At 41.5% G+C, this 19971-nt stretch overlaps 1 protein-coding gene across 1 annotated transcript in view; it reads left to right on the forward strand.

The window, feature by feature from the left end:
- Positions 1 to 4928: 4928 nt before the first annotated feature.
- Positions 4929 to 19971, forward strand: part of GPR158 (G protein-coupled receptor 158) — a 328709-nt gene continuing 313666 nt past the window's right edge. The window contains exon 1 of the mRNA XM_059056407.2: positions 4929 to 6476. Coding sequence (XP_058912390.1) covers positions 5584 to 6476 — 893 coding nt within the window. The 5' untranslated portion in view covers positions 4929 to 5583. The remainder of the gene's footprint in view (positions 6477 to 19971) is intronic.

Raw genomic sequence — 19971 nt, forward strand, 5'->3', positions numbered from 1 at the left:
ATGGTAGCTGTACCAAACTCACAGTGTGGTAATGAAGACTAAATGAGCTAAAGTGTGTAAAATCCTTAGAGCAATGCCTGGCCACTGTAAGTGCTATATAAATGATTAGGTGATGATGATAATCTCTTTATAGGTGTTATTTTCATTTTTTCCCCCCATAGGCTATATTTCACAATTTACAGCACAGCTTCTTGTTTACCAGGAGATCTTCTCCCCTGTTATCTTAGAGTTATTTTCCATGGCTCAAAGCAGCATTTCTCAGCATGTGCTCCATGGATCATCTGCATCAAAACCACCTGTGGTGCTTATTAAAATGCAGATTCTTAACTTCCCCCCAGACCTAGAGCAGTGATCAGAATTCTCTAGTGATACTTCTTCACCCAGAAATGTGAAAACCTCCGCCCTCGGATAACAAAGACTATGATCTTCATTTTGCAAATGAGAACATGAGGCACAGGGGGTAGCATAAGCTCAGGGAAATCCAGAATCTCAGTAAGACCAGGAATAAGAACTGGATTTCTGATTTTGTGTTATATTGACAGATTATGCTGCTTCTTTGTGGCTTTATTTGCTTTATCAAGAATTTGATTCAGGTTGTGCCACTTTGTTTACTGAGACCTAGCATTATTTAACCTAAAAATTACATTTACATTATAAATCTAGAACTATCAAATATGATGAGTTCCTGAAAAATATACCTGGACCATTATCTATCACTCAGCTAAAATTGTTTCAGTCGTGGCTGCATCTAATACATCACTCTTTTTTTTTATAAAGTTAAGTAGTCTTAAAAATTAATTAATTAATTAATTTGGGGGGCTGTGCTGGGTCTTCGTTGCTGCGTGCAGGCTTTCTCTAGTTGCGGACAGTGGGGGCTACTCTTCGTGGCGGTGTGCAGGCTTCTCATTGAGGTGGCTTCTCTTGTTGCAGAGCACGGGCTCTAGGCGTGCGGGCTTCAGTAGCTGTGGCTCGCGGGCTCTAGAGCGCAGGCTCAGTAGTTGTAGCGCACGGGCTTAGTTGCTCCGCAGCAGGTGGGATCTTCCCGGACCAGGGCTCGAACCCATGGGCCCTGCACTGGCAGGTGGATTCTTAACCACTGCGCCACCAGGGAAGTCCCTAATACATCACTCTTATGTTAAAGATGAAGCAAAAGGGCTCAGAGAGGTTGAGGAAATTGTCAAAAGTCACATGACTAGATATCAGCAGTATGGAAATTAGAGCTTGGTCTCCTAACTGCCAATCCAGTGTCCTTTCGCCATATCCCACTGTCCTAATCCTTGCTGATTTAAATGATTTATTGGAGCACTTAAATTTTATAAACAACTTTACCTATACTGCTCACGTAAAATCTGGTTTCAGCAGTTTTTTTTTTAACCTCCTTTAATTTCTTTTACTTAAAGATATGCTAATATCACATCTTCCTTTTTACAGTAATGATAAATCAATAATATACTGACAACTAATAACTCAAAGCTCCATTGCATAATGCTTTTTCATCAGTGCAAACCTGACTGTTCTAAAGCAGTTAGATTGACTTTTCAGGCTGTGATGAAAATGCTTTGGGCCTTTTCACACAGGGCCTACGGGTCTTGTATACATTGATCGACTACAATCAAGCTCCCACACAGTATTAATATGCATTTAGATAACTTTGTTCTTAACTTGAGGCTACACAGGGATATTTATCTCCTCTACAAATCACGCTCATGTAATTGGTGGGACAGAGGTGCTATTCATGCCAGGATCACTTGATTATCGTATAAAATGATTTTCTTTTTGTCTCAATTGTTTGTACTTTTTATATTATATATGAACTTCATCTTAATGCAGTCATCTTTTCCCATTTCTCTTTCCTGCTAAGTTTCTTTTCATCTTACCCTTAGCTAGTTCACTACTACCTACTACCTAGTTAACTACTCCTCATTTTTATATCCTAGCTCAACTGTTACCTCCTCATAGAAGTCTTCCTTTTCTTTCTCTCTCTATATAAGAATCTCCCTGCCCCCATACCATGCACTCTTTGTAACTTTACAGCGTTTATTTCTTCATGGCACTGATTACAATATGTAATTTTAAAATTTATTTGTTTGCTTTCTTATTGTTTCTCTCTCTATACACTTGACTGTGAGGTCCATGTGTCCATCATGCAGGTGTTTGCCCGAGTACTAAGCACGATGCCTGATACACAGCAGAGGCTAAATCAACATTTGTTGAATGAATATGTCTGTGAGTTGCTGTGGAATTTTGTAGTCTGCTTAGAGGGCTATGAGTATGTGTTATATCTTGGTCCCCTATAATAACTTCTTTTGGATGATCTCCTTCAGTGACAGACACTAACACAGATGTAGGGTTGTCTGTCTACAGAGTTAGTTTCCTTGACTCCAGACCTATTAAATGGACAGGCCTCCTAGACCGTTTGGACCATGGTACCTTATTGTGATTTGTAAACCTAGGTTTTCTAGATCATTCTAGACCACAATGTACTACCTTCCAGAGCTTTTATTCTATGGTAGCCTCTGGTCACAGGTGGTTATTGAGCACTTGAAATGTAGCTAGTATGAAGTGCCATATGCTGTGAGTGTAAAATACACATTGGATTCTGAGGATTTAGTATAAAAATGTAGAATATCTCATTAATAATTGTCATACTGTTTACTTATTGAAATAACATTTTGGATCTAATGGGTTAAATAAAATATACTGTTACATTTAATTTCACTTTTTTTTTCTTTTTACTCTTAAAATGTGCTACTGGAACATTTGAGATTATATATGTGGATCATATTTGTGACTCACATTATATTTCTTTCTATAGGGCAGTGTTGTTCTAGACCTAACTAGTTCACCTCTGTTGTTTGGCAATGTAGACTGAAGGTGATCCCCTGAAGGGAATGCCCAAGTTGCAAGAGCCTCTCATAGCCTCCTCCGTTCTTGTTAGATGTGCACGAGGGGAAGGACTGGCGTTCCAGGAGAGTGGCTCAGGTGTCATTCAGTCCTCCCTCAGTGTCAAATCATGAGGCCCACATACAGTTTGCATCCGGAGACACAGAAACTTTAAATATATTGCTAGTGTCCATATATCGTGCTTAAAATAATGACAGGATCAGAACCCAGGTCTTTCAATTATGCTAAGTCATTGAATTACTTATAGAAGGACCGACTAATAAAATTATATCTTCCTTTTAAAATGTAATACTAGAAAATTTTAAAGGATTGTTAGTAAGTTATACAGGTTTTCTTAAAAAATCAATTAACGATGAAATTACACCAGTCTGTAGACAACTAAACACAAAATCATGTTGTATCCTCTAATAAATTAAACAAACAGAAACTCGTATTATTGCCACATGTGCTATAGTAGAGGATTAAACTGGGATGGCCTTTATTTAGCAGAGGCGTATACACTGCAAAGCAAAATTTAAGTAAGTCAGATATGAACATGAACTCGACTTGTAAATAAACACAAATCTAATAACCATTCTTTGCAAAGCTATAAAAACTCCCTTGGAGACCATACACTGCAGTTTGGAAAACCGGTCGCTATGTCTTATTCCAAAAGCCCTCACCACTGACGCATCAGGCAGACTTCTCTTCTTAGGTAAGGAGACGGATCCCTAAATAATTAGCTTCATCATCATTATCTTCTGGTTCATTCATTAGTTTAGCAAATATTTAGTGGGAACCAGCTATGTGCCAGGCATCTGTGTATTCTAGGTGCTCAAGATACTACAGTGACCAATGCAGACAAACTTTTGCTTTTTGGAGCTTAAATTTTTGTGCTTAGGTATTTTCTCAATAGGAAGAGTAAAATGAAATGATAAAGCAAATCTAAGCAGTGCTACCTTAGAATGCCACAGGAAACTTTTTTTTTTTTTAAGTTGGGAATTGAAGTGAATTTGAGACTTTCTATCTTGTGTCTTTCTTGGGGAATTTGAAAGTGGAGGTGCATAGGGAAGGTGGAGGTGCGTAGAAACCATACCTATCCAAAGTACTAATTAGTATTTTCAGAATGAAAATGTCAGAAGACCCTCTTAAAGCTTCAAATAAAACAATTAGACGGTGTTAGGGGATTTTCCAATCATTCTGGGGGGTCTTGGCATACTTATTCAGCTCTTCTTTCTTCGGCTGGGACATCCCAACCTATAGTTAACCAGATGTCTTAGTTCTTACATCCATTAATTCTAGGAACTCCCAGTCAGAATGGCTTCCCTTCCCGCTCAACAGACTCATTCTCATCCTCTCACAGTCCGAGTGCTGCCCCGGCACGTATTCTCTCCCTTCCACATATTCACTTGCTTACACTTCCACAGGTTCCCCTTCATCCCTTTCAAGCAGAGAGGTTCCTTTAATATGGCATTTTCCCCTTAAAGTTCAGCCGGTAGATGTCTCCATTACTCCCTTATAGCTAAGACCTCGGCAAGTAGGGTTTAATCATTTCTTTAACCGACAACAAGGAGAAAGATTTGATAATTTGACTAAAATGAGCAGATGCTCGGGAGGACACGTCTCCATCCTACGTCCCTTCCCTCCGATTTAAGCCACAAATGAAAACTACTTTCTCCCTCTTTTCCAGGCAAAAGGAAAGGCTGATTTAACTAAGCATGCAAGACGCCAACACCCTCCTCCTCGGTACGTCCAAGTTTCCTTCGCTCTGAGCCACCAAACCTCTGCTTCTCCCTTCACTCCGCCCACCCCACCTCTCACCCCCTCAGGTTCCCGAGTCATCAGGGAACGCGAGTGGGTGAAAGGACTCAGCGAGGCTGCATCCCGCGCCACCGCCTCCTCCTGCGCCTCGGGTTCAGCACTGGACAGCTCCCGCACCAGCCCAACCAATGGCAGTCGGCTGATTGACAGAGGAGCCGGCCAAACAGGGCACAAGACGACTTGAAGCCGCCCTACAAGGGTTTGGTTGCGGCCAAGCTGCCTCTTTAAACCGGCTTTCCTCCCGAGAGCAGGGAGAGGCAGGAGTGCGGTTTGTGGCCAAACTTAAAGACTCCCATTAACCAGCTGCCTAGCCCTCGTGGTTCCGGAAAGACAAACGCCTTAAAAGAAACCCTAGCTGCTGCGCTCGCGGTGCGGATCTGGGCGCGCGCGCTCCGCGCCCCGGGGCGAAGCGAACGAGGAGGAGCCTGAGCCGGGAGGCGGGAACGACCTGCCGCGGGCGAGACGATGGAGCAGCGTCTTTGGCGGCCGCGGCGGCGGCAGCTCCTGAACACACCTCAATGAGAGCGGCGGTGGAAGCTGCTAGGCAGAAAGACGTAAGCAGGCGAACTACAGCTGCCGGCGGCGAGAGGGGACGTAACCTGCTGGGCTCAAGGCTGCGAGGTGCGTAATCCCGAGCCGACCCATTGTGGAGCGGGAGCAGCCAGCGTTGCCACAGGTGATTTGATCTCCTGTGACGGTAGCTTAGTCAGCCGCGCATATTTCAGAACATTCCTATTTTAAAGTCCTTTTGGACTGGGTGCCAGCTGCAAAGGGGTAAGACTCCTAGTAAAAGTCTTACTGCTGATAGATCGACGACCAAAATTTAAAAAGTGACTCCTTCCGTTACCTCCTCTCCTTTCTGCGAGGCAGAGGGGAGCCATGGCTTATCCCTTACTCTTCTGCCTCCTGCTCGTTCACCTGGGATTAGGAGCTGTCGGCGCCAGCCGCGACCCTCCAAGCCGGACCGATTCCCCTCGAGAGAAGACCCTGAGGGCGAAGCAGCACGCCCAGCAGCCGGCTCGAGCCTCTGCCTCGGACCCCTCGGCTCCCTGGAGCCGCTCCACCGACGGCACCATCTTGGCGCAGAAAATCGCCGAGGAGGTGCCCATGGACGTGGCCTCTTACCTCTACACCGGGGACTCCCACCAGCTGAAGCGAGCCAACTGCTCCGGCCGCTACGAGTTGGCAGGCCTGCCGGGGAAGTCGCCTGCCCTAGCCAGCTCCCATCCCTCCTTGCACGGGGCGCTGGACACGCTGACACACGCCACCAACTTCCTCAACATGATGCTGCAGAGCAATAAGTCGCGGGAGCAGAACTTGCAGGACGACCTGGAGTGGTACCAGGCACTGGTGCGGAGCCTCCTGGAGGGAGAGCCCAGCATCTCCCGGGCGGCCATCACCTTCAGCACCGAGTCGCTGTCCGCCCCAGCCCCGCAGGTCTTCCTCCAGGCCACGCGCGAGGAGAGTCGCATCCTGCTCCAGGACCTGTCCTCCTCAGCACACCACCTGGCCAACGCCACGCTGGAGACCGAGTGGTTCCACGGCCTCCGGCGCAAGTGGAGGACTCACTTGCACCGCCGCGGCTCCAATCAGGGGCCCCGGGGCCTGGGCCACAGCTGGCGGCGCAAGGACGGTCTTAGCGGGGACAAGAGCCACGTCAAGTGGTCTCCGCCTTATCTGGAGTGCGAGAACGGCAGTTACAAGCCCGGGTGGTTGGTCACTCTCTCCGCTGCTTTCTACGGGTTGCAGCCTAACCTGGTCCCGGAATTCAGGTAAGGAGGGGAAAACAGATAAAAGCAAAGCCTTCCTTCCGGTTTCATGGGTAGGTGCGCGTGTGGGGAAAGAACACTGGCTGTGACATTTAGGCCTCCCACCTTCAAAGCAGAGACCCAGGCTGAGGGACACCCCACGCAGGCGCAAGTGCTTAGGGACAAGAAGTGCCCCGCATTTGTCAGCTTCAGACACTCAGCAAAAGCTTTTCTCTCAAATCAGCTCCCCTGCAAGGGGCAAGGGACGGGAGCGCCTGGTAGAGCTGAGAGATGCCCTATGTTCCTCTCTAACCCTCGGGAGAGCGGGGGGGAGTTCCCGGTCAGGGGTGATGCACTGCACGCCGGCAAGCTCAGGGCATGGCAGCCAGGCACAGAGTAGCGAGCAACTCTCACGAGTAGAAAAGGGAGTGGAAGAAAAGAGTTCGTTATTTCTGCTACTTTGGGATAGCCTCTACCTACTTCCTCCTACGTGTGCGGTCTGAGGCGCCAGCCTGTGAGGCAGTTAGCAGAGCGCGTAAGGCCAACGCTGCAGTCCCCTGGGCAGGTCTCAGCCTCGGCAGCACAGCCGTCTCGAGGACCCACCCTCTGCAGTTTGATAGGCGCGCTCCGTGTACTCATCTCCCCCTCCCTCAGCCCATCTCCCATTCCTTGGTCCCCTCTTTCTCCTGTTTTCTGTGTTAGGCACACCTAAGGGTTCTCTGGCCCTTCACTTACACACACTTTATAAACGAACCTGGTGGAGTTATCCTAGGGAGGGAGGGATCAGTTCTCACTGAATTCACTCAGGGAGCTCAGAGGAAAATTTAGTAATAGTTCTGTATTTCCTGCCTCAAGGTATAGCATTTGTGGGAAGATGAGAATTTGCAGGTTAGCAGGTGGTAACTTGTGTCCTGGGACGTGCCTGATTTTTGGGGTGAGGGACTTTTAGAAGTAGCCCTGTTGAGTGAACATGAGGAACAGAAAAGAAAGAGTAGAAACTCCAAAGAGGGCCTGGGAGAAGGCCACAGATTGACTGGGATCCTCCCCAATTCCCAATGGGAAGAAGGTCTTGGGGGTTGAGGTTGCTTCTGTACTTTTTGGGAAACTGGGCAAAAGTGAGAAACCTGTGTGTGTTTTAATGCCCTTTTGGTACAACAAGGACAGGATGATGACCTGGTTAAAGTTACCAGGGGGAGTAATGGGTGGGCAAATGGGAGGAGTCAGAAAGCTTATTTGTCTTGGCACTGTTATTTACTGCTGAATGACCTCAAGAAAGTTGCTTAATCTCTCTGGGCCTCAACAACTTACCTATCAAGTAAGGGAGCTGAACTAGATGGTCTCTAGGGAGCCATCCAGTTATAAAATTCTGTGGCTTTTAATGCTGGCAACACTTGAGAAGGTATAAATGCAAAGTAACCTCCTTTCTCTAATTCTGTATGACCATATTAAATGTTTTTTTGTGTGTGTCTATCTCTTTAAAGGATCTTGTCTTAAACCAGCAGTAACTCTTTCCCACTTTAAGGATAATCTTATTTCCTCCTGATTTCTGCAGGATCCTATTAGTAAGAGCTGAGCTCAGCTTTGAGTCTTTGCTATATTATTTGCTCAGAAAAGATCTGCAGACGCCATTCACTGCTAGAAAACTGCTTTTGGCCTTCACATAAGCCTTTTCAGGGAGTCCCAGGTCCCAGAACTGAAAGATTGATCAACCAATCGATCGAATGATCTATCCATTCATCCATCTTACTAATGTATATTGATACTTTATGTTAGGCTCTGTGCTAATGCTTTGCATGTATTATCTTGACTAATCCTCACAACAAACCTGAGCTAGGTTTTATTAGTTTCCCTGTTTTACAGAAAAGGAACCTGAAGCACAGAGAGATTAAGCTTCTTTCCTAAGATCACGCAGCAGTTAAGCAGTAGAGTCGGGATTTGAGCTCGATTCACACTTTTAACCACTATGCTAAACTCTGTCTCATGAAGGTGTTCTAGGAGTGCTGCATGTATGGCAGCTGCTGCATAAAAATATATGTATTTTCAAGGGTCAGATGTGAGACTGGGGATGAGAACCATTTATTTTCAGAAGTATTTCTCATAAGGCTCAGAAAACATAGGTCACCTAAATGGACTCAGGCCTTCCGCAGGCCAAGACAAAAGGCTGAGACACCAGGGGTCATGTTGTGTAGGCTCACATGACCCTATCTAATTTTTGGACTATGTTCAGAAAATAGATTGTTTCCTCTGGCTGAGTCTCTTTGAGTGCCTTCATAGTCATCGATGGTGTTCTTTAGCCAAGGCACGAAGCCAGGCCATTTAGCGTCTGGCTCTCTACAGAAGCTGGCTCCTCCTAACAGCACGCACGAAGAGCAGGATAAGTGCTCTCCTGTGGGTACTTTTGCCCCATGTCCCATGCTCCTCAAGTACCGTACTGGGGATTCCCACAGATGTTAATTGTAGGAACTGGAAGAAATCTTAGATCAGATGGTTCTTCCTGTTTCATAAAGAAACAGATAAGAAAGGTGAAGTGACTTGTCCAAGAATCACATATCGAGCTCTTAATAGCAGCAGAAATCGGATCCGGGCCTTCTGCCTCTGGCGCATACCGTGCCACAGAGATATATATACAGACATTTCAATGGGTCTTTTCTGTCTCTTCATACTCATAAAAGGCAAATGTTTTTGATGTTGATGTTTTATCACCTAAGATGTGTATTCTAAAATTTTATAACGTAAGTGAATAATATTGTACAGGTATGGTAACAGGGTAGACCCCAAATGAATTTCTGAGAAACCATGACTAGGCTCTAATCACGATTTTAAATCTATTTTGAATCTATAGAGCGTTATTTGCAAAAAGCCTTATCTGTAATAAAAAAAAATCCATTGCTAATGATTTACTCATGCAAGAGAAGAGGACGATAAATTTTTTAGTTAAGATTTTCATTTAACTTCAGTTATTATTTCAGCTAATACTTCCCCAGGTCTTACTTACAAGGTTCAATATTTAGATTATATTTTATTTTTAGAGAATGCAAATCTGAAATATGAAATTCAAAAGTAATGTGGAAAACATGGTCAACTACCTTCTTATATTAATACTTATCACTGTAAAACACCTCAGAATAAATTTTATTCCCCTCTGCTTCAGAATGACATAGGTTTCTTAAATTTGAAGGCCTAGTATAAGACTCACATGGGAACAGTTTATTGCTTTTTTTCCCCCCCAAAAAATGGCATTAGTGCTTTACCTAAATGGCTCCTGAGTCTTGTTACAGACCTATAGTATAAACACTTAAGTTCTCATCTTCTATCCCAGCAAAGAAAAAAGAGAGACTAACAATTTAAGGTAAACCCTAAATTATTTTTATGTATCATATTAGGTTTGTCATGTCCTTGCAGAGTTCTCTTCAAAGTTAAGTCCTCTGCTTTTGTATATACTAATTTTTTCTGTGTGGAACTTAAAGTACTAAGGAGTCTGAGCCCATTCTAATGAAATCATAGACACATTCCTGGTGGTGGTTGGAACTGTTTAGTGCCTAGGATGAATATAAGGTAGCTAAGTGTTGGTTGGATTTAAATTAAGGTAAAGGAACGTTTGGGAATTCTTATTTGATGAGCTGTAAGGGATTTTGGAATTCATTTGGTTTCTTTCCTCTTCTCGTTGTACAGTGGAGGAAACTGAGACCCAAAGGGCTAAAGGAATTTGCTAGAGTGGCACAGCTCTTTTGCATTGTTTTAGAATTAATGGGAACCAATATATGTTGAGCATCTACTATGTGTCAGATGTTTTATAAATATCCCACTGCATTTAATTCTTAGTATTCTCAGGTAGTTACAACTTCAGGAAGGTTGAGCAACTTGCCCAGGGCAACACAGCTAGTAAATTAGGGAGCGTGAATTAAATTTAGATCTATCTAGCTATGAGGCTTGTATTGTCTTTCTACTACCCTATGCTGCTATCTCTTAATTACCAATTTTGTTTTCACCTTGTTATTAAAAATGTAACATGGTATTGGCTTGAAATAATTAATATATTTGGCCAAATAAGTGGCAGACACTTGCTCTTTTTGGCCTATCATATAATCAAGTATGTTGTATAGAGAGAATAGTATTAGACTTGAGTCAGAACTTTGCCCTAAGTCCCAGTTTTGTCTCTGACTGACTGTATTACCTGTCTGAAAATCAGTTTCTGCACAATTAAAACATGGAAAGAGACTTGGCGATATCCATATACCTTTATAACTCTTTGTTCTATGAGTTCTTAAGCAACCTATCCAACGGGCAACAAGGAGGCTTTGGAAACAGGGCTGATACACATAAATGCAGTACCTTGTGGAAATGATATTGATGGGGGAGTAACGTGCAGAAGAAGAGGACACCAAATGGATGTCAGACCTGCAATTTTCCACAATAGGGTGGAAACGCCTTTTTAGAAACTTACATAATTAACATTGGTGTCACTGAGTCACTGTCTCCTGAGGGGTTACTTCTCTCTCCTTCACAAACATGTGCCCACACACCTCCATCAGAGATTCTGGTATAGATCTCTGCAGATGGCAATTTACATAGTATTAGAGAAATGACCACCTTGCTCTAGGCCAAACATATCCTGTCTCTCTTGTGGGTACTGGTAGTGGTGAAGAGGTTACCTATAGGAACAGGACAGAGTTGTCTACCTGGGTAATAGATCAAAGAGTTTTTAGATGGACTTCTGCTACTGAGGCTTTTGAGTCTCAATTATTTCATCTTTAAACTGTGAATAGTAAATGTATCTTTGGGATTTTGTAAAGACTAAATGAAGAACTGTCATCACACAGGAAGTTCAGTAAATATTTTGTGTCACAGCTTCTGTCTTCCTAATTATTGAACACTTTTAGTTGTATTAAAGTCACATGATTTGTAGTAATTTATATAATGACTTAGTTTCATTCCTATTATTGAGAAGGCTTGTAATTATAGTGGATCATGGGGGAAATACTGGCCTTAGAGACAGGACACGTTGACCCCAGCCTGGACCACATCCTTGACTATGGTGTTCCCATGGGCAGCAGTTGCCTTTCTAATCCTGTTTCCTCATCTGTAAATTAAATGGGGTTGGACTAGGTGACCTGTTGGCTTCCTTATAATCTAAAAGTCTATGATTATGTACATAATTAAATGTGTCACTTTAACTTGTGAAGTTTTGACTGTTATGCTGAAACCAGTTAATGTATCCTCACTTAAATGCAGATCATGTTCATATATGTTCAGTGTTTAACTTTATCATGGTCATTTACTCATAGGATATTTAGAGAAAGCCCTCTCGGTGTACACTGAATTAAGTATATATACTAAGGGAAATGAGAACTCCATTTCAAAATAAGAATAAGCATGATCTGAGTTTCTAGATCTTGAAAGATCACCTGAAATTTACTTAAAGTCAACAAGAAGCTCTTTCACAGATTTCTAAACCAAGGGCCTCAGTACTTGTGTAATTTCCCCCAAGGTAATCAATGTTTAGGCATCTTGAAGCTCCTACTTACTGTTTAAAAACAACCTGTGTCTGACTTACCTCTGTAGTTGGTGTTAATACTTCAAAGGAGGCTATTTAGTGTGGTGTAGCAGTGGTACAGCAGTATCTTGCCACCTTCTAGAACACACATTCGGAAGCTGAAATGAGATTTCAAGACTGCTAAATAAATGACAAGAGTTTAGGCCTCCCCTCTGGGGAGAGAACTCATGCCTCACAAGACTGATTTTTATGGCCTCAATTGCTGGATAAGTCAATTTTTACTTTCAACTTCATAAAAGCGACAGTTTGTTGTTCACTGTTAAGGGTTTTAAGGCTACCCTTTTCCAAGATGCACTGTTTTATGATTGCATTGTAATATACTGGGATGCCAAGAAGTATGTTGTTGCTGTTATTTGTACTCGGTTGGTACAGAAGCATTAGGGCCTTGTTTGTTTTCTCTATTCAGTTCTGGATTGATGTTCACAGGGTTATTTAAACAGAATTACTGAAACAGTACATTGGAATTTTGATAACTGTGGCAGCTTGATGGCCACTATGTGCAAACAGGCCGTTCACCGGTCTCGCGGCTGTTTTGGAGACTTTGCAGACAACAGCATCATAAGGCTCTTGCCCAGCACAGCTATGGCACATACGTACATTGGCTTGTTTTGCTGGTCTTTTATTTAGTATTATTCGTTTTTCAAGTTTTAGCAAGAAACCTGTTCTGGTGTAATTTCTACTTCGGCTGGGCATTTACTCATCTAACAAGTCTTTCTTCCTAAAACGACCTATGAAAAGATTTAGGTGGATAGGCTGTTCTATAAAATACTTCTTCAGTTTAGGAAAAAATTAATGCTCTTGTCTAAAAGTCTTTCTCAGGTACCCACCCCCTCAGCCCCATTTTCTACAATACCAAACTTAGTGTAGGAGCCATGACTGACTTTTTCTTTTACACCAAAGGATATTATAGTGCCTCAAAGCAATCACAGGAGTCACCTAGTTTTATTGCCTTCATTATAGGTAGAATTTATAGAAAACAGAGATTAGCTTAAATGTGATCTGACCCCAAGATCATTTTCTCCAAAAAACACTGTTTCCTTCCCTTTTTATTAAAGGCAGTCTCTTTCTCTTTTATAGTTAACTGATACTTATAATAATTGAAATCCAGTTAATTTTTATTCATTATAATATCTCTTGTAACTTTCCCCCATTTAGAATAAGACAAAACAGGATTAAAAAAAAATCCTGTCCAGTTAGCAAAGTACCCAGTGCACATATAACCTAAAAGGGAACTTAGAATTACATAAGATGTTGGTTTACTTTCTTAACCTGGTTTTCTCACCACTTATGTGTTTTCCAACATGTATGCCTTATTACATTATCATGGAAGGATTTTTATAGAATAACACGACACATGGCTTTTATCTCAGAAAGAGGAAAAGGTATTGTAGTACAAAACAATGTATTTTATCAATTCTAAGTTGTACTTTTTCCACATTTTGATGTCTCTCAAACTGAGATGTGTCTTAATGATTGAGGGCATGTCATTTCCAATTGGCATACACTTTCTTTTAGTGGTACAGAATGTAATAGCATATCTTACAATTAATGGCATCTTATATTTGATGAACTGTGATATTAGAAAATGAGAAATTAAATTCCATGGTCTCTCCAACTATAAAGTTCTACTATCATCTATAAGCTATCAATATGCAGCAAAATATGCCTATATGGAAACAAAAAACCTAGACCATACTGCTGTATATCAGATTGCTATTTGTCTTCGTAATAATTTTTTAAACAAGACAAGCTATACTAAAACATGTAACCACACTGTCTTTTTAATATATGTGAAATACACAAAACATCGGGCCAGAAGCTGCAGAAACTTATTTTCAGAATAGGTGAGGTAACGATTATCAAAATCTCTCCTATACCATCTGGCAAAGCGTTTCACTCACACTGTGGGGAGATGGATAGGACAGTGAGAATATAAGACCACTTATAAACTAAAAATAGAGGGACTAGATCTGTCTTTCCTTTCTAAAGTGCTTAGAGGTTTCAGGGTGGAAATAAAAGCTTTGTGGTGTAGCCATGTAACTAGTTTTGGTTAAAGAGATTTAAATGGAATTGTGGAGGTATGTGTTTTTTCCGTTTCTTTTCTAAGTCAGTTGCCAGGAATGGAATGAAGAGTTTGGCTGTCCCCTTATTTGATGCCTTATGTGTAGAGCAGGGTGTCTCAACCTCAGAACTATTGACATTTGGGGCCAGATAACCCTTTGCTGTGGGGGCTTTTTCGCTGTAAGATGTTTAGCAGCACCCCTGACTCTACCCACAGGATGCCAGTAGCAACCTTCCTGCCCAGTGTGACAATATAAAATGTCTACAAACATTGCCAAGTATCACCTAAGGGGCAAAAATGACTCTGGTTGAAAGCAGCTGGTGTAGAGGGAACACATATAAAAATGCTATTCTATGGCTATCCTGTTTCAAGAGTTCTATATCTATCTCTGTGTGTGTGTGTGTGTGTGTGTGTGTGTGTGTGTGTGTGTGTGTGTCTGAGTTTGTCAGATCACATTTGTATTTGTTTGTTTGGAACATAAGATCACTGCAGGGGCTTCCCTGGTGGCGCAGTGGTTGAGAGTCCGTCTGCCGATGCAGGGGACACGGGTTCGTGCCCCGGTCCGGGAAGATCCCACATGCTGCAGAGCAGCTGGGCCTGTGAGCCATGGCCGCTGGGCCTGCGCGTCCGGAGCCTGTGCTCCGTAACGGGAGAGGCCACAACAGTGAGAGGCCCGTGTACCGCAAAAAAAAAAAAAAAAAAAAAAAGGAAAAAAAAGATCACTGCATATATAGACTCTGACATGAATGAGAACTGGAAAATTTTGATGAATCGGTGGAATATTAATTCACATTTAGATGTCATTAAGGCTCAAAAAGAACATCTGGCCAAATTATTTCCAGAACTTGTTGCTAAGCATGGCTTTGCTACTTATATAGCTAAATGTCTCATATTTAAGATTTCCCATTAAAGGATGCATTTTGAAAAGAAAATGTGTGTGTGTGTATGTATGTGTGTGAACCTCTGTGGGGACAAAGAGAGGAGAGAGGGAAAAAGTAGGGGGTAGAGAGGAGTGTGGACAGGGAACAAATGGAGATGAATGTAAGGATGAAAAACAGTTAGCAATCTATGATGCTGTGGAATAGTGTTTTACTTTTTCATGAAGCTCTGTTTACCACTGAGCACTTTCATCGTTCTGATGAAACTGAATTATTCTTTTCTAGCAAGTAGTGAGGAATCAGGTTCCTGAAGATTTAATCATTATAAAGATAGGTTAACTGTGCTTGCATTTCAGAACTTTATCTCAGGAAGTCAAAGCTATATACAGGCTGATGCAGAGCTTATCCCATTAAAGGAATATTAATACCTTACAATATATATTCTTAAAATGCTCTGGCTTTTTTAATGAATTTTTTTTTTTTTTGGCTGCGCTGCATGGCTTGCAGGATCTTAGTTCCCCGACCAGGGATCCAACCCAGACCCCCTGCAGTGGAAGCTCAGATCCTAACAACTGGACCACCAGGGAATTCCCTAAAATGCTCTGTTTGCCACTTTACCTTTATTGATTCAACTAGAAGCTGTTCATAATCTGAACGTATTATAAATGAAATTTCCTAGAAGAAATAATTAAAATGACATATAGACATTATTTAAGGCTTTAACAAGTTGAAAGACACAGTTTTTAACATTACTAACGTTTAGAATCCTGTCAGAAGAAACCTTAAAAAATAACAATGGCTACACGATGGAAGAGAATGTTTAGGCTTTACAAATTACCACAGCACAAACTGATGCACGCCTACTTCCTCCTCTGGCACCCATAAACATGTAGTACACGTGAGCTTCAGGGGCAAGAAACGAGGAGCGTGCTGCTGTATATTGTGTTGATGACAGAGAAATGAGAGATGATGTTGTGAATGTTAAGAGATGAGACCAAAGCTCATGAAGAGAAAGATGAAGATTACGATTTTTCTGGATAAGGCACCCTTGAGAAAGCTGTTTCAGGTACTAACTTAATAATTAGATCTGTGGGAAGGCCCTCATATTACAGCCCTCTGAAAGTTATTTAGAAATCTATTTGTCTTTCCACTTTTTTGAGAAAGAAGCAAATAACAACTGGGGCATTCTTGAAAGAAACAATGTTCTAGTAAACATCCTGGGAAAGCTCCTTTTTGAAGAATTAGAATTTTAGAAGTAAAAAGGATTTTAGAGATCATGTAATCCAATTTATTTTTACTTTTACACATGAGGAAATTGAGACCCAGGGAAGTGGTGACCAACACTTGCACTGGCTATGGCTGCAGTGAACTTGTAGTTTAATTAGAGGCACAGATAAAAAGACCCTGAGTCATCAAGTAAACGTTAATTTACGGTCATTATTCACTGATTCCAAACTTGGCTGGGTATCAGGATCACCTGAAAAGCCTGATAGTACATTTAGGCCCTTCCAGACCCTGTGAAGGAGACATGTGGGGACAGCTTCAGAAGTCTGTATCAAAAAAGAGTCTTGGGGCTTCCCTGGTGGCACAGTGGTTAAGAATCCAACTGCCAATGCAGGGGACACGGATTCAAGCCTTGGTCCGGGAAGATCCCACATGACGCGGAGCAACTAAGCCCGTGGGCCACAACTACTGAGCCCGTGTGCCACAGCTACTGAAGCCAGTGCGCCTAGAAGCCGTGCTCCACAACAAGAGAAGCCCCCGCAGTGAGAAGCCCCCGCACCGCAATGAAGAGTAGCCCCCGCTCGCAGCAACTAGAGAAAGCCTGCGCACAGCAAGGAAGACCCAACGCAGCCAAAAATAAATAAAAATAAAGTAAATTTCAACAAAACAAAACAAAAAACAAAGTCTTCATAATTCAGAAGGAGCTGGTCCTTAAACACAAACTTGGGAAAAAGTAAACAGTATCTGATAAGCTTGAAACACATAAAATTCCTTTTAAACGATTTTAAGAGTAAGAATGAAGAGTTGTAAATACTTGGCAGCTTCAGCTGTAGTCGTCCAAAAACTTTGGCTGCAGGCCATGACCCTACTGGCAGGGCCAGAATGACTAGTAGGTTATGAAGGCAGGGGGATCACAGAGACTATCATGAGAGCAGCTGCCTCTTGTTGTTATAATTTGTCTCTTTATGTAAACATCCTACTTTCCCAACCAGTTCTACAGGTCCTTCAAATGCAAGGACCACATTTCATGACTTCCCATATTCACTGCCTCTTGAAAGTGCCTTGCATATTTCAGGAAGTATGGAATAGTGTCTAAGAAGAAGGGTTTTAGGATTATAAACCTAGATTTGAATCTATGAGCTTCCACTTTCACTTACTGTGTGACATTGGGCAAGTTATTTCCTTCTGTGACTCAATTTCTTTATCTGCATAGAGTATAGAGTAAACTGTAAAGAGTAAACAATCTTACCTATGTAAAGAGCTTAGCATAATGTATGGAAGGTGTTATTTTAAAAAATAACATATATAACATGTGCCTGGCTAGGAGTATGGGCATTGAAGATATAATAGTGAAAATGACAGATAAAAATCCCTGTACCTGTGGAATTTTTTGGTGGGTGTGGGGACATAGATGACAAACAAGCAAGATAAATGTAATTCTTGATACAAACAAAATGCTATAAGAAAATAAATATGATAATGTGGTAAAGAATGGCTGAGAGGTAAGGTGCATTGCAGTAAATAGGGTGATTAAGGAAAACCTCTCTGAAGATGTGACACTGAGTTAAGAAATGAAGGATGAGGAGACAGCCATGAAACAAGCTTAAGCTTAGGAATCGTGCTTGAGATAGGGAACAGCGAGAACAAAGGCCTTGAGATAGGAATGAGCTTCAAATGCTCTAAGAGCAGAAAGAAAGTCAATGTTGCTGGAATGTAGTGAGAGGGGGGTTGACATAAAAAATGAGAGTAAGGGATGTAGAAGGTGTTCAATAAATGGTTAAAATATAGAAACATGTTAGGGCTTTACAAATTTCTAGCCCTGTAGTACTATGTAGATTGTGGCTGTATCTTCGTTTTCTTTACTTTCCGTTTTTCTTTCCTCCTCCTTTCAGTTTTGACCTTCCTGCCCAGTGCCTCCCTTAGCTCTGGGAGCTTGGGCTTTCCAGCTTCTCTGATGAGATTTCAGTCAAAGAAGCTATTTACAGCTGCTCCATTCTTGGCTGTGAATGAATACACTGAAAGAGTTGAGTGGTAAGGGAGGTAGAGATTGAAAATCTAGAATTTCTTGCAAAAATCAGCTGGGTGCTTTTCTTGCTCCCTGGCTTAAACCTGTACAGTGAAACCCTTTCCAAACACAGACAGCAAGAGTCTAAAGGCAGAGGCATAGCAGGCAAACTCAGGGGCAAAGCACTTTTCTCCCTCACCAGCATGCGTGAGATGACATGCAGTGGGTCCCCTACCTCTCTCAAGTTTGTGGCTGGCAGGTCTTGTCGTTTGGCGTTTCCCGACTCACTCTGTTGTCTTTTATGGTGAGGACTAAGATGCTAGGTTAGGGGCTGCCTCAAAAACTGCCAGTGAGAGGCACAAGATACAGAAGTGAGACTGGAAAAGCCAGAAGGGACACCACAAACATTTGGACATGAATTTGGAGGAAGCAGACTTTGAACCATAGGAAAGGAAGTACAGGCAGAAGTACATCTCTAATGAAGAGCATTATCAATGGAAAATATGGATTATGAATTTTGGGGAGTAAAATCATCACCATTAGCTTCTCTGATACAACAAATGTGAAACTTAGCTTCTTTATATTTCACTTTTCCTTTCTCTACTCTCTCCATTGTTTTATTAATTATATTTTTAATTTTTCTATTGGTTACCTTGACTTTTATATCCATCCATTTTCAACTGTATCTTCTATTTTTTTTTACGCTCCTACTCCTATTCCAGTATTTTTAGGTAATTCAAGATGGTAAATTTTCAGTCTGTCACTGCAGTAAAAAAAAATCCCGCAAAACCCACTTCTGTGTTTTATCCATTAGTTGCTTCTAAAAATTAAAATCTGAATATCTAAATCTATGCCATTTTTAGAATGTTCCAAATTTCAAGGACCAATGGATTATCTCTCCCTTTTTTTTAGATCAGTTGCACAAAACCATGTTACCTTTAGTTTGTGCATGTCTGCATGGAGACTTTTCACCTATTTTCCCTCCATGCAGCTGCCAATTGCTTTTCTTTTCACGTTAAAGAAATAAAAAGAAACCCTATGTTTTCTTATTTCTAAGAACATCCAACTTCTTAATCAATAATTGTTTGTTAAAGAAAATTTACATTTTTGTTGAAGACATGCTTCTTGGAGTCCTATAATTTGTACAAATTGCTTTAGATCTTCTGCAGAATAACTATCATGGAAATATTTTCAAATTATTGAAATTTTGGATCCAACTGTGTGTTGGGTGCTGCTCCTCTTATTTCAAGAATTCTTTTTTTTCCACCCCGTAAAGTGCAATTTCAAATACTTTTTCAGAAAGAATCTGTGGAAGGTAAAATTTCTAAGTCTCCCCATGTCTGAAAATGTCTTTGATTTATGCATGATTGATTGTTTGTCTGTATATAGAATTATAGGTTCAAAGTCATTTTGCCCTCAGAATTTTAAAGACATTGTTATATTGTTTTTAGCATTCATTGTTGCTGGTGAAAAATTTGATATTAACCTGATTTATTATACCTTTGTAGGTAATCTTTTCTCCTCACGGAAACTCTTAAGATCTTTTCCTTTTCCGTGGGGTTCTGAATGTTCATGATGATGTGCTTAGATGTGATTCTTTTTATTCATCAACCTCATCACTTAGTTGGCCATTTTAGATTTTTCCACTCAGTAATTTTCTTTTATGATGGCTTAAAACTACGTTCTGCTATGCATTTTCTCTTTCTGGAACTCCTACAGTTAAGTAGTCAACTTTCTGGATTGATCCCTGTATTTCTTAGCTCTTCTCTCATTTTTCATCTCTTTTTCTTTTTCTT

Source organism: Kogia breviceps, chromosome 3, assembly GCF_026419965.1.
Source record: "Kogia breviceps isolate mKogBre1 chromosome 3, mKogBre1 haplotype 1, whole genome shotgun sequence".
NCBI lineage: Eukaryota > Metazoa > Chordata > Mammalia > Artiodactyla > Physeteridae > Kogia > Kogia breviceps.